Source organism: Pseudochaenichthys georgianus, chromosome 12 (assembly GCF_902827115.2).
Source record: "Pseudochaenichthys georgianus chromosome 12, fPseGeo1.2, whole genome shotgun sequence".
NCBI lineage: Eukaryota > Metazoa > Chordata > Actinopteri > Perciformes > Channichthyidae > Pseudochaenichthys > Pseudochaenichthys georgianus.
The window spans coordinates 12,920,508-12,933,918 of NC_047514.1; the positions used below are offsets into that span (position 1 = coordinate 12,920,508).

The 13,411-nt window shown below is 42.6% G+C and overlaps 1 protein-coding gene across 1 annotated transcript; it reads right to left on the reverse strand.

Moving 5' to 3' along the window:
- Window positions 1-1,013: 1,013 nt before the first annotated feature.
- On the reverse strand, window positions 1,014-13,039 carry ccdc80l2 (coiled-coil domain containing 80 like 2). Its single transcript, XM_034095442.1, has 12 exons — window positions 12,436-13,039; window positions 12,273-12,361; window positions 11,419-11,592; window positions 11,150-11,301; window positions 10,569-10,871; window positions 10,143-10,383; window positions 9,823-9,979; window positions 7,922-8,058; window positions 7,389-7,540; window positions 7,168-7,271; window positions 1,686-1,766; window positions 1,014-1,602 (listed from the first exon to the last, which is right to left on the reverse strand). The coding sequence occupies exons 1-12, from the start codon at window positions 12,713-12,715 to the stop codon at window positions 1,313-1,315; spliced, it is 2,160 nt and encodes a 719-aa protein (XP_033951333.1). The 5' UTR covers window positions 12,716-13,039; the 3' UTR covers window positions 1,014-1,312.
- Window positions 13,040-13,411: the final 372 nt, after the last annotated feature.

Below are 13,411 nucleotides of genomic sequence, written 5' to 3' on the forward strand. Positions count from 1 at the left end.
CATTCGGACCGTGGAAGCTACAACACACCCACATGCAGATTTGATCATTCCTATAATGAGACGCTGCTAGATATTTAATTGTATTTGTACGTTATTTGCCCACCAGAGTGTTTCCAAACCTATAATTACTTACTTCTTCTTCCCTTTCTGTAAGATGCAGCTTCACTTGCAGAAACTAACATCCACATTTAGGCATGTGTGATGTTTTACACGAATTTCCTGTTAACTCACTGCATATCTTCTCATCTGGATTAAATTACGAAGCATTGCTTAAGGATATTTACAGCGTTGCCATGTCATGACTATTCACACTTCTATTTACTGGTCCCCATATATATAAATTGCTCTCTCCTATAAAATCACGATTGTTTTTTATGTACTGTATGGAATTTGAGGCCCTTTTATGTACTCTAAAACCACTCTGGCGGTGGTGGCGAAGTCGATAGGGACTTGGCTTGGCAACTGGAAGGTCACTAGTTCAAGTCCCGGCAAGACCAAGTGCTACCGAGGTGTCCCTGAGCAAGGCACCGTTCCCCACACTGCTCCCCGGGCGCCGTTCAAAATGGCAGCCCACTGCTCCTAACACTAGGATGGGTCAAATGCAGAGAAACAATTTCCCCACGAGAGATTAATAAAAGTCCATCTTATCTTATCTAATCATAGGCATACAGATACGTACATGTCAAATGTTTTGTTTTTTTCAGAACTGAAAGACTATGCCGTTTAATCAAACGTTGTTAAGAATGTTATTGAAGCATGCAACGTGTCATGCATCACTAACTCTTTGTTTTATTGACCCTGAGGTGTCTGGAGACTGCAGCTCTTTAAAAAACAGATGTTTAGCCCAGAATTAAAATGAAGAACATGTTTTTTGTTTAAATACAGTTTCAATTTGATTATCACAGCGTTTCAGCAGAGGGAAGTTCCATTTTTCCATTTTAGACAGTGATTGTGTTTGAGAAAGAGTGGACAGAAGTGTTGCCAGAGAGCTCAATCTGCTCGTCCTTGGAGTACAGTTTAATGTTTCATTGTTACTTCAATGAGCATACCAGATTTTAAAATACAATTTAAACAAGTTGCACATGTGTTTTCCTTAAGTCTTTCTTGAATGAAACCATTCCTGAAACATTTTCTGTTCAGCTTTCACATTTATTTCTTGCAAACATAAACATATACAGCTTATTATTGTGCTGAAGATGTGTTTGTAGGTCCTTGTTATTAACTTGTGTATGTTCATGTGTTTGCTGTGTCATCTCCAGAATATAGGAAGCTCTTCTTCACTCCACTAAATCTTCTTCCTCCTTCCTTCTCATCATTGCTGTGACTGGTGATAGTATGCATCACTGGCTCCTCTCCCTCTGTCCTCAGGGCAGTGGATCCCCAGTCTCTTCTGCAGCTTCTCCTCCTGCACCCGCTGCTCCGTGGAGTCCACCAGGTCGTAGACGTTATCCAGAGTCCACATGGGGGACGGGAACCACGCCTTGACGTCGCTGTCCTTCCCCACAAACAGCATGCTGAAATAGTCCTTACTGATCTTCAGCTGTTCTCTCAGATTGTTTACCATGTCCCTGGATAGAGGTTCGACTTCACTCTGACTATGACCTGCAAGAACAATGACAAGGTGAAAAGTATGTTTTCCTCTCGATAAAGACTGTTTGAAGGAATTACAAAAATGAACTTATTACCGTTTAGGGGAAATAGTTCAACAGTTCCTGTTGCTTTGTTCCCAGTTCCAATCAGCTTCAACATGGCAAAGTGGCGAATGCCTGAGGAAAGACCCAACATTTTTTTTATTAAAGATTTATTTAATGTTTAAAAAAATAGCTTTTGCAGGATGGCCAATTATAAAATTACTTATATATTTTTACATAAATAATGTATTTTCAAAAATGTAATAAACTCTGAAAATATGTCGAAGCATCCAAGTATAAAGTGGCATTAAAAACACTAAAAGTACACCTTCTAATTGTACTCAAGTACAGTACTCAAATGTAAATGTATTGTAATTGTCGACCTCTGCAATTAGCTGTCTTACATTTTTTCTCAATCGCTAAACCCACTATTTAGAATCAAAATTCCTTTCATCAAACCAACAGCACAGCCATCGAAACAATAAAACCATTTCTCGACAACAGTATACCATTTATCATTGATATCACACAAAATGCAGATGCTAAGCAGTGTTTTGCAAAACAGAGCACACAATTCTCTAACTGAAGTTACAATTCTCTACACAAACATCAAAAATATTTTGTGTAACTCATGTCTACAAAACAAAATAATCTTCTCACAGTGGATAACACTTACTCCTCATAAACTTACACCATAGCTACACTAATTGACACTTGATGTGCAAAATATTAACACTTGTTATCAGTCAATCACCCCATTGAAAAAGGTAACTGCATGGAATGTACTGTAATCAGCTGATATCAATCCTATAGTAATTGTAATTAGTCATAATCCTATAAAAGACCTCCCTCACTTCAGTAAGATGTTTGTGTGAACAAAATAGCTGATCGAGTAGGTAGAGGAGCTCTGAGAGGAAGAAGGAACCCTGTTGTTCACAGAGGAAGATGGAACCCTGATGTTCAGCGAGGAAGAGGGAACCCTGATGTTCAGAGAGGAAGAGGGAACCCTGATGTTCACAGAGGAAGAGGGAACCCTGATGTTCAGCGAGGAAGAGGGAACCCTGATGTTCAGAGAGGAAGAGGGAACCCTGATGTTCACAGAGGAAGAGGGAGTGCTGTACGTATGCGTGGTGGAAGAGTTGAAAGGGGACCAATGCGAACAGTAGTTTCGGACAACACCCGTGCAACTATTGTGGACCACGTCATAAAGCATGGCATGTCCCTCAGTGAGGCTGGCCAAAGGGTTCAGCCCAATATACGGAGATCAACAGTGGCATCCATTATTAGGATCTTCAGGCACTGTAACCCTTTTTTACAGCACTTCATGCATTTCTATTTTTATGTATTTTTAATGTATTTTTTATGTATTTTTATTTTTATGATCACTGTTTTTATATTACAGTACATAACATTCTCAAATATTTATTGATATAACTGAAAGAGCACCCCGCTCTGGTGGCAGAGGAAAGGCCTTTACTCCAGAACAAGAGTCTGCCATTGTTGATATGGTTGTGGCCAACAATGAAATCCGCTTACAGTTTTTCTCAATCGCTAAACCCACAATTTAGAATCAAAATTCCTTTCATCAAACCAACAGCACAGCCATCGAAACAGAAAACCATTTCTCTACAACAGTATACCATTTATCATTGATATCACACAAAATGCAGATGCTAAGCAGTGTTTTGCAAAACAGAGCACACAATTCTCTAACTGAAGTTACAATGCTCTACACAAACATCAACAATCTTTTGTGTAACTCATGTCTACAAAACAAAATAATCTTCTCACAGTGGATAACACTTACTCCTCATAAACGTAGACCATAGCTACACTAATTGACACTTGATGTGCAAAATATTAACACTTGTTATCAGTCAATCACCCCATTGAAAAAGGTAACCGCATGGAATGTACTGTATACCTTACAGTAATGATGTTGCTGTTAGCTGATATCAATGACTTTCCCATCGTAATCGTAATTAGTGAGAATCCTATAAAAGACCTCCCTCACTTCAGTAAGATGTTTGTGTGAACAAAATGGCTGATCGAGTAGGTAGAGGAGCTCTGAGAGGAAGAAGGAACCCTGATGTTCACAGAGGAAGAGGGAGGGCTGATGTTCAGAGAGGAAGAGGGAACCCTGATGTTCAGAGAGGAAGATGGAACCCTGATGTTCAGAGAGGAAGATGGAACCCTGATGTTCAGAGAGGAAGAGGGAACCCTGATGTTCAGAGAGGAAGATGGAACCCTGATGTTCAGAGAGGAAGATGGAACCCTGTTGTTCAGAGAGGAAGAGGGAACCCTGATGTTCAGAGAGGAAGAGGGAACCCTGATGTTCAGAGAGGAAGAGGGAACCCTGATGTTCAGAGAGGAAGAGGGAACCCTGATGTTCAGAGAGGAAGATGGAACCCTGATGTTCAGAGAGGAAGAGGGAACCCTGATATTCAGAGAGGAAGAGGGAACCCTGATGTTCAGAGAGGAAGAGGGAACCCTGATGTTCAGAGAGGAAGATGGAACCCTGATGTTCAGAGAGGAAGAGGGAACCCTGTTGTTCAGCGAGGAAGAGGGAACCCTGTTGTTCACAGAGGAAGAGGGAACCCTGATGTTCAGAGAGGAAGAGGGAACCCTGTTGTTCAGAGAGGAAGAGGGAACCCTGTTGTTCAGAGAGGAAGAGGGAACCCTGATGTTCAGAGAGGAAGAGGGAACCCTGTTGTTCAGAGAGGAAGAGGGAACCCTGTTGTTCACAGAGGAAGATGGAACCCTGTTGTTCAGAGAGGAAGAGGGAACCCTGTTGTTCACAGAGGAAGAGGGAACCCTGATGTTCACAGAGGAAGAGGGAACCCTGATGTTCACAGAGGAAGAGGGAGGGCTGATGTTCAGAGAGGAAGAGGGAACCCTGATGTTCACAGAGGAAGAGGGAGGGCTGATGTTCACAGAGGAAGAGGGAACCCTGATGTTCAGAGAGGAAGAGGGAACCCTGTTGTTCACAGAGGAAGAGGGAACCCTGATGTTCAGCGAGGAAGAGGGAACCCTGATGTTCAGAGAGGAAGAGGGAACCCTGATGTTCAGAGAGGAAGATGGAACCCTGATGTTCACAGAGGAAGAGGGAACCCTGATGTTCAGAGAGGAAGAGGGAACCCTGATGTTCACAGAGGAAGAGGGAGAGCTGTACGTATGCGTGGTGGAAGAGTTGAAAGGGGACCAATGCGTGCAACACCCGTGCAACTATTGTGGACCACGTCATAAACCATGGCATGTCCCTCAGTGAGGCTGGCCAAAGGGTTCAGCCCAATATACGGAGATCAACAGTGGCATCCATTATTAGGATCTTCAGGCACGAAAATAGGTAAGCTACTGTAACCCTTTTTTACAGCACTTCATGCATTTCTATTTTTATGTAGGTTTCGATCACTGTTTTTATATTACAGTACATAACATTCTCAAATATGTATTGATAGAACTGAAAGAGCACCCCGCTCTGGTGGCAGAGGAAAGGCCTTTACTCCAGAACAAGAGTCTGCCATTGTTGATATGGTTGTGGCCAACAATGAAATCCGCTTAAGGGAGATTCAGGCCAGAATAATTGCAGACCAGGATGTCTTCAGTAACATTCCATCTATAAGTCTTGCAACCAATGACCGGGTGTTAAAGAGGCACCACCTCAGAATGAAACAGATCTATAAGGTTCCTTTTGAACGCAACTCTGACCGTGTGAAGGAGTTAAGGCACCGGTATTAAGGCACCGATATGTACAGGTAAGGACCTCAATCACAGTGATGGCTTGCCTATATTTGTAGTATGTCAGACTGCTTACAGTAATGTAAAACGGTCCTCTGTTTGTTTCATTTTCTTTAGCGAATGATGGAGCTGGAAGGCAATGCATTACCACATGTTTTTGTATGTGGATGAAGCAGGCTTCAACCTCTCCAAAGTGAGGAGACGTGGGAGGAACCTTATTGGGCAAAGAGCAACAGTCTTTGTTCCAGGTCAAAGGGGAGGAAACATAACATTGTGTGCGGCTATCTCGACACAAGGCGTCCTTGCTCACATCCCTGTAATGGGAGCATATAACACGCAACGTGTCCTTGCCTTCCTAGATGTCCTGTATGACCGACTTGTGCCACCAGAAGAGAGGGATCAAGTGAGGTCGGTTCACGTGGTCATATGTTGCATTCCACCACTCTCGTGACGTGAGGGCATGGTTTGAGGCTCATCCACACATGGTCATGGAGTTCCTCCCTCCATACTCCCCATTTCTAAACCCCATTGAGGAGTTCTTCTCTGCCTGGAGATGGAAGGTTTGTGACCATCATCCTCATGACAGAATGCCCCTTTTGGACGCAATGAATGCTGGCTGTCGGGACATCTCTGCGGAATCCTGTCAAGGGTGGTGTCGACACGCAAGGAGATATAGGCTGTGACGTAGATGAGGCTATGTAGCCAGACAGAGGCCAAAGAGCAGATCAGTAAAGCTATATAGATCTCATTCTCTGCTTTACTGCTGATTTACATCATTTACCCATGCTATTTTTTTCCCAGTGTATTGCTATTCATCTTTTGTTTCTGTTACGGTGCTCTTCTGAAAATGAGACAATAAAAACAATGAAATATTTACAGTAACATACTGTTTTTCCTATATGTAAGTTTGTTTCTCCCAACTTGTCAGTTTTCCGTTCAGTTTCCAATATCGATAGCTTGAGGTGTGTGTATTGATTACATGATTTAGTGTGCCACTTAGATTTAGTGTGCCACTTAGTAATGACTGTTCAAATAGTCTTCTAATGAGCTGACAAATGTTTGTTTTTGGAGAAGGTATCTGGTTTTGGAAGGGGTATTTTTAGTTTTGAGTGCCTTCGAGCACTTTGCAAGAAATGTATATTGTTATGGTAGAATGTGTTATTATGGTGACCGGAGTGTCAGTTATGAAAACACATTTGTCTCATTAGAGGACAATTTGTTCTGTTTCGATCGACTTATTCTTTTTTGTGACCAGTATTTTCAGTTTTGGTCATGTAAGTGCATTTTGCAAAAGATATTCAGAGTTATGGCAAGTGTGTTTCTGTTTAGATGGCTATGTTCTTGTTTTGAAGAAATGAATTTTGATTCTAAATAGTGGGTTTAGCAATTGAGAAAAACTGTAATACATAAGAATACGTTATAGTAAAATAATAAAGTACACTTATATACATGTATGTCCTTCTTTGAAAAATAGTTATTATGCAATTCTGCCCAATAAGGCAACTGGCACCGTTGGTTGGAAGGTCAGGCAGGAAATGTGACTGTTGAAACATTTCCTCATTGCACCGAAAACTACAGAGAAGACAAGCAGTGTATTGTGCAGCAGAAGTATGGTGTGTGTGTGTGTGTGTGTGTGTGTGTGTGTGTGTGTGTGTGTGTGTGTGTGTGTGTGTGTGTGTGTGTGTGTGTGTGTGTGTGTGTGTGTGTGTGTGTGTGTGTGTGTGTGTGTGTGTGTGTGTGTGTGTGTGTGTGTGTGTGTGTGTGTGTGTGTGTGTGTGTGTGTGTGTGTCTGACCGACCCAAGTGACACCCCTGTCCACTGAGAGCAGAGAGCTGCTGCTGGAAGGAGTAGTCGTCCTCAGAGGGAGCAGAGATGAGCAGCAGTCTCCTTTTAGACACGAACCTAGTTTGATAACGGGGTATCAGTCAGTGGTGGGTGACATCAGGTTAAGAGATGAGAGGATGTTTTTGTATCTGCGTTGTATTAGATGATAATGAACACTAAGCTAACGTGCAATACCTGAGCAGTATATTATCAGCTTCAGGCTTTTGCTTCCCATTGGAGCAGGACGGAGGGCTCCTCCTTTCCTTTTCTTTTTCTGAGCGCCTTGAGGCAAAGTTGTCAATGTACTCGAACAGAGCAGGACCTGATGGGGGGGCCTCAAAAACTCTCTAGGGTAAAGAAAAGCTAAATAGGTTAAATATTACATGGAATTACATTTCAATTGGTCCTGACATGCCTAAAACAACAACAAAACAAAAACACATCTATTTGTCAATTTCATTATATGTATCAATTCATTACAAACATCTCTTATTCAATTGTGCTCAATTCTATTGGATTTTCTCAAATAAATGAAATGGTGGTACTTGATGTGTAATTTTTAAAACATTTTGTCTGTGGCAGACGAGGTGAATATTGTTCTCAACAGACTGGCCAGCTGTGAACTAGACTACTTCCAGGTGTGATCCTGAGTGGTGCTGAGAACTAGCATGCACACTTATCTAAACCAGATAAAAAGACAATAAAAAGTTCAGAGAAGACTGTTTTACGTTGGGCTTGATGTCGTAGTCTGTGACGGTCATGGAAAAGAGGTCCGAGGACGACAGGCCGAGCTCTGATCTCAACAGAGAGATCAGACCAGAGTCTGAGAAATTTTCTGATCGGTCACTGAGTGGAGGCTCAGACTCTGAAACACACACAACGTAAATCAATGCGGGAACAGACAGTTATCTACATTAGTGTAACCCAGTGCAACCACCGTGTAATCTTCAGGGACTGTATTTGTAGGCCTGTTTTATGGGGTTTTCCGAAAGTTGATTTATGACCAAATACCTACATTCTTCAAAGATGAAGCACAAAGTTTGGGTCTTCTGCTAATTTGTCAAATATTAGCATGCTTACCCTCTAATCTAAGATGTTTTGAGAAGAGGAAGAAGCTTGAACAACATTTTGTTACAACATATGCAAGATTAAAAGGATTCACTGTTTGACAGTTTTGCAATTCACAGTAAACTAAGGCTGCGGCCACACGAGGACGACCGAATATGGCACTAAACGACTGAGGAAACGACAACGGGTCCCAAGGTGGATAGAAATGCATACGCCACTCTCTGGGGGGTCAAACAGCTCCGTGTGTGCGCCCTATACGGACATTTTCAGATCACTGATAGTGATTGCGCAATAGCCCCGCCTCTCCCCACCTCTTCTGCTCACCTCCTCTTACCCCGCGCCAGTGCTGAAGTGTTTCGCCACCAACAACAACAACAATGGCGGATCGCAGAGTTGCTATCGTGCTCCGGACGCTATTGACCATGCTACAGTTGTTTGTGCAACATCTACAGCAATAATGATGAGGCAATAGCCCCGCCTCTCCCCACCTCTGCTGCTCACCCCCACGTCAAAGTAAACTGCACCCTGAATTCAGATTATTTATCTTTCTCTCGCGAGTGAAGTCTAATCTGACAGGACGGAGACACGCAGCTCTGCTCCCCTGCAGCTCCTCCCGCTGCAGCAAAACACACACTTCAAGTCAGATCATCACCCTTAGCTATTTTAATTACCTCTCAAACTCCCTAAACTAGTTATAAATATGTTTATTTTTACAGTCGGCTGGGTCACTGATTACTGGATGAGCTGCTGCATGAGACAGACATGGCGCTGTCCGAAGAGAGGGAGGAAAAAGAGAGGCTCCGTGTATTTTATCATTATATTATATAGAGTCGTTATTCATTTGTTTTAAAGCTCAATAAATAACAAAGAAGACCTTTGACCGGCACTTTTATAATTTTGTCCGGAAGATTTCAACTTTAATACACGCTGACTGGCGAAAAACTCTGCCCGGTTCCCTCGGCCCCCACCGCGGAGAATAAACAGAAGGGCAACCATGACAACCTTGCTTCTTCGCTGCTTTTGTAGAGGAAGTTACAGCGCCACGTAGAGGCTCCTGCATATGTACTGCAGCTTCTCCAGCGGTTGGAGCTAAACGGAGCGGTCTCGTGTGGGCAGACACTATCCGGATAATTATTGCATGTGGACGGAAGCCGTTTGCGATTGCGTTTGCGTTAATCCTATGCGTTTAGCCGTTTTCGTCCTCGTGGGGCCGCAGCCTAAGCCTTTGCCCCTTGGAAACACCATATTTGCGTTTGGTTACACATTGTAGAAAAATACAAAGTGTTCCTCTGTTGGTTTCAAATATTCCGACAGTAGCTAGTTAAAACAAATAGATAATACCTGCTCAATATTTATTTCCGAGATCCTCCATAGAGGGAACCTAACCAAATGTTGTAGATGCAAATGTTCAAACAAACAACATCATACTGCACACACACACACACACACACACACACACACACACACACACACACACACACACACACACACACACACACACACACACACACACACACACACACACACACACACACACACACACACACACACACACACACACCTAGCTGGTGGTGTTGCATAGTTAGCGTGGCGTCACTTCCTTCTCCCACGATGGTCACCATGGTGATCTTCCTAATAGCGAGGTCACAGTGTTGCTTCATGCTGTCGTCGCTCTGCTGGATGTACAGAGTTGCCTCTCTGCTGGGCGTTGAGATCAACTATTACCAGGACAACACCAAAACAGATGCATCTCTCTTTAAATGGATGATGGGGAGTTACTGATCAGGCACACATATTCCTTTAAAGTCTATTTGTTGTGCATGCATTTACTGTAAAATGTGGATCAGGATCGGGTAAAAGATAAGGAAAAAAGGTTCTCACCATTAACCTTCTTGCCCCCTTCAACTTGTCCAAAAACTCCTTCAGGGCTGTTTTATCCTTCTCACTGAACTCTCTGTTGGACTTTTTCCCTCTGCCTTTTCCTTTCTTCCCTTTCTTCCCTTTACCCTTTTTCTTAGAGCTTTGTTTTTCCTGCGTGTCCTCCTTTACATTCTGCTCTTTTTTCTCATCACCGTTTTTCCCGCCATGTGTTCTCTTCCCTTCTTCCACAGCTGAGTCAGGCCTGCAGTAGAAAAGGAAAACATTACTTTGATGTTCGTCCAGTATTGAAAATAGCACCTCTTCCTGGTTTAAATGACTGGAGACAGATGGAAACATAACATCTAAGCAGGATGTAAGTGGAATCAAACATCAGCACACCTATGTCTGCCATGTTGGAAAGATTGACTATAAATATGAACATAGCACCTGTCTTTATTCACTTCTTCGATGCTCTTTGATACAGATGGAGGGCTTTGCACCTTTTGCTGTTTGTTAGAAGTGGCCCCACCTGCACTGCTAGACTCCTTCACCCTCGTTGACCCCTTACGGATAACAAACCTCGACCGTCCACTCAGTATTTCCTGGATTTTACTCTTAAGGGCAGCTTTTCTGTCCATGGGAGGTGTTCTCTGTAAAGCCACAACAGAAGTCACATTCCTTCTCCTCTGAGGGCTCAGTACCTTCTTCTTTTTCCTTTTCATCACAAGCTTCTTTTTAGTGGTTTTACATCTGAGTAAAACAAAACATAATACAGCATTTGTCAGGTCAAATGTATGTCGATTTTTCCAGAAAAACAACTCAGAAACGATCATTGAAATCCTTTACCATGTCACATTTACTTTGAATGTAACAAGCATTCTTCCATTGGTGCATTAACTCCTAACTGAAGAAGAATTTCCCAAAACATTTTTCCTAATAAAAGTACCACTTCAAATTGAAAGTAGACTGATTGAACTTGTAAAATCTTCCTTTGTTCTCTGTTTCAGTAAATGGCAGTATAATGAAACCTCAAGTTGGATCCTTTTCTGGTCATTTTCTCCAGCTTTCTCACAGGAAACTGATCAATGAGCTCCAAAACCGCCTCAATCCGGACCGGGTAAGGAAAGCGCTCACTGGCCCGAAGGTTTTTCTTTAGAACCAGCATGGTGAAGCCTTGCTCCTGAAACCATTGGTACAGACAAGGAGAAACGCTCAGGTACTGAAGAATGTACATACAAACTTTAAAAGGAAATGTTTGTAGCTAGCATATTATGTTGTTGAGCGACTAACTGGTTACCTGGCTGGTTAGCTCCAGGTAATGCAACAGTTTGCTAACTGTGTCCGGGTCCAGGCTCTCCACTGTGGCATCTCCTTCAAAAGTTGTTTTCTGGATTCGACCTTCCATCATGGCGTTCTGGATGATGGTGACGATGAATGTGTCTCTTTCTGCTAGACGGCAGTTCAGCGCTTTCTGAAAGAGTCCGGCAGAGACGCAAAACAAAGAAAAGGAGTTACAGAAAGGCTATTGAAGCCCTGCAATGCTAATGAGAAAAATAATCAGGTGATCCTTTTCCTAATTTTGATTTAACTTTTTTTTTTATTGTTTATATGAATTAAGAATAGGTGTAAAAAGGATTTTTTCTCAGAGTAATCTTTGTAAATGGTTTAAAACAAAGTTTATCTATGACAAAAGTGGAAAAAAAGCTTCGGATCATAACTCTAGGATATTATTTGAAGCGACTTAACATTATTCATCTGTGAGAAATACTCCATGATGACCCCAATGTTTTCTTCCAGGGGACTTTAATTTATCCATGTACTTTAAACACATAAGGTGTGGTGCACTTCAGCCTCTTGTGGACAAAATGAGTATTACAACAACAACAACAACAACAACAACAACAACAACAACAACAACAACAACAACACACACTGATACATGATCCTGACAAGAGCATCAAGATGAAATTGTGACTTCGAAAAAATAATCCGGGGGAAATGTGTTTCACAAGGGACTTTGGAAAGCTTTGCCTGGTAAGAACTTGATTTCTTCTACCTGTTCTCAAATTCCACAAATATTTTCACTTTCCATATTACATTTCTTTTTAAATAAAACTCTAAAGGGTATATCTAAAGAGAAAATAAACCTACCTGCTCCATTTCCTCCAGCTGTTTCTCCATCATACGAAGGTAGTGGTCATTATGGGATGGAGCTGTGATCACCCACAGTCTCTTTTTACCTGGAGGGGAGGAAGGGTTTAGAGGCAAGTAAACAGAAATGAAAATAACACAGCTGATAATTGTATTGTCTTGCCTGCAAAGTCTGCCAGGAAATCCAGCTCCGGAGCCAGGCTGGTTGAGGACTCTCCAGCTCCTCTGTTGTCGCCATGTTCGTCGTCTAACCCCAATCCCTGCTCGATCCCAGGGGGGAGGTCTGAATAGTCTCCCCACTCCCTCACATTGGGGTCCAGCGGCTCCTTGGGCTTGCTGCGACTGATGCCCGGCGATGCGGTGAGCAGACCCGGGTAGCTGAGGCTCCACAGAGCAGCAAAGAACAGCAGAGGCCAGTTTGACTTATTGAAATGAACAATCATTACTGACACAGATGAGTATAGTTGGTTTGTTAATCAGCTGGAAATAGTTAGCGGCTCACAAATCCTCGAGTTAAAAAATGCATTTGTTCTAGGCAGCAGCGTTGCATCTGAAACAGAATGGATTTGCCAGCTCTTTAGAAGGGATTTAAGAATACGAAAGCTTTAAATCATCAGTCGCAAAACCGAGTAATCCATATGTCGAATCCAAATTCAAAACCCCATTAAAGACGGGAAAATTCTGTATCATAGATAAAGCAGGTGGATCAAATCTGACATGAATCTCAAAGTTAAAAGGATAGAAGAGACTGCAGTTATGTTAACCCCTCTTACCAGCAGAGTGGGACTGAGTGGGGAGACTTCCCCCTCCTCAATCACACACACACACACACACACACACACACACACACACACACACACACACACACACACACACACACACACACACACACACACACACACACACACACACACACACACACACACACACACACACACACACACACACACACACACACACACACACACACACACACACACACACACACACACACACACACACACACACACACACTCCTGGTTCACATTATACCCCAGGATCGTTAACAGGAAACTGCTGTTTTTTAGGACTTCAAAGCATTTCTTGAGGAACGTTTTTTTCTTTCTTTCTCCCTCTCTCCTTCTCTTTCTCTCTCATAT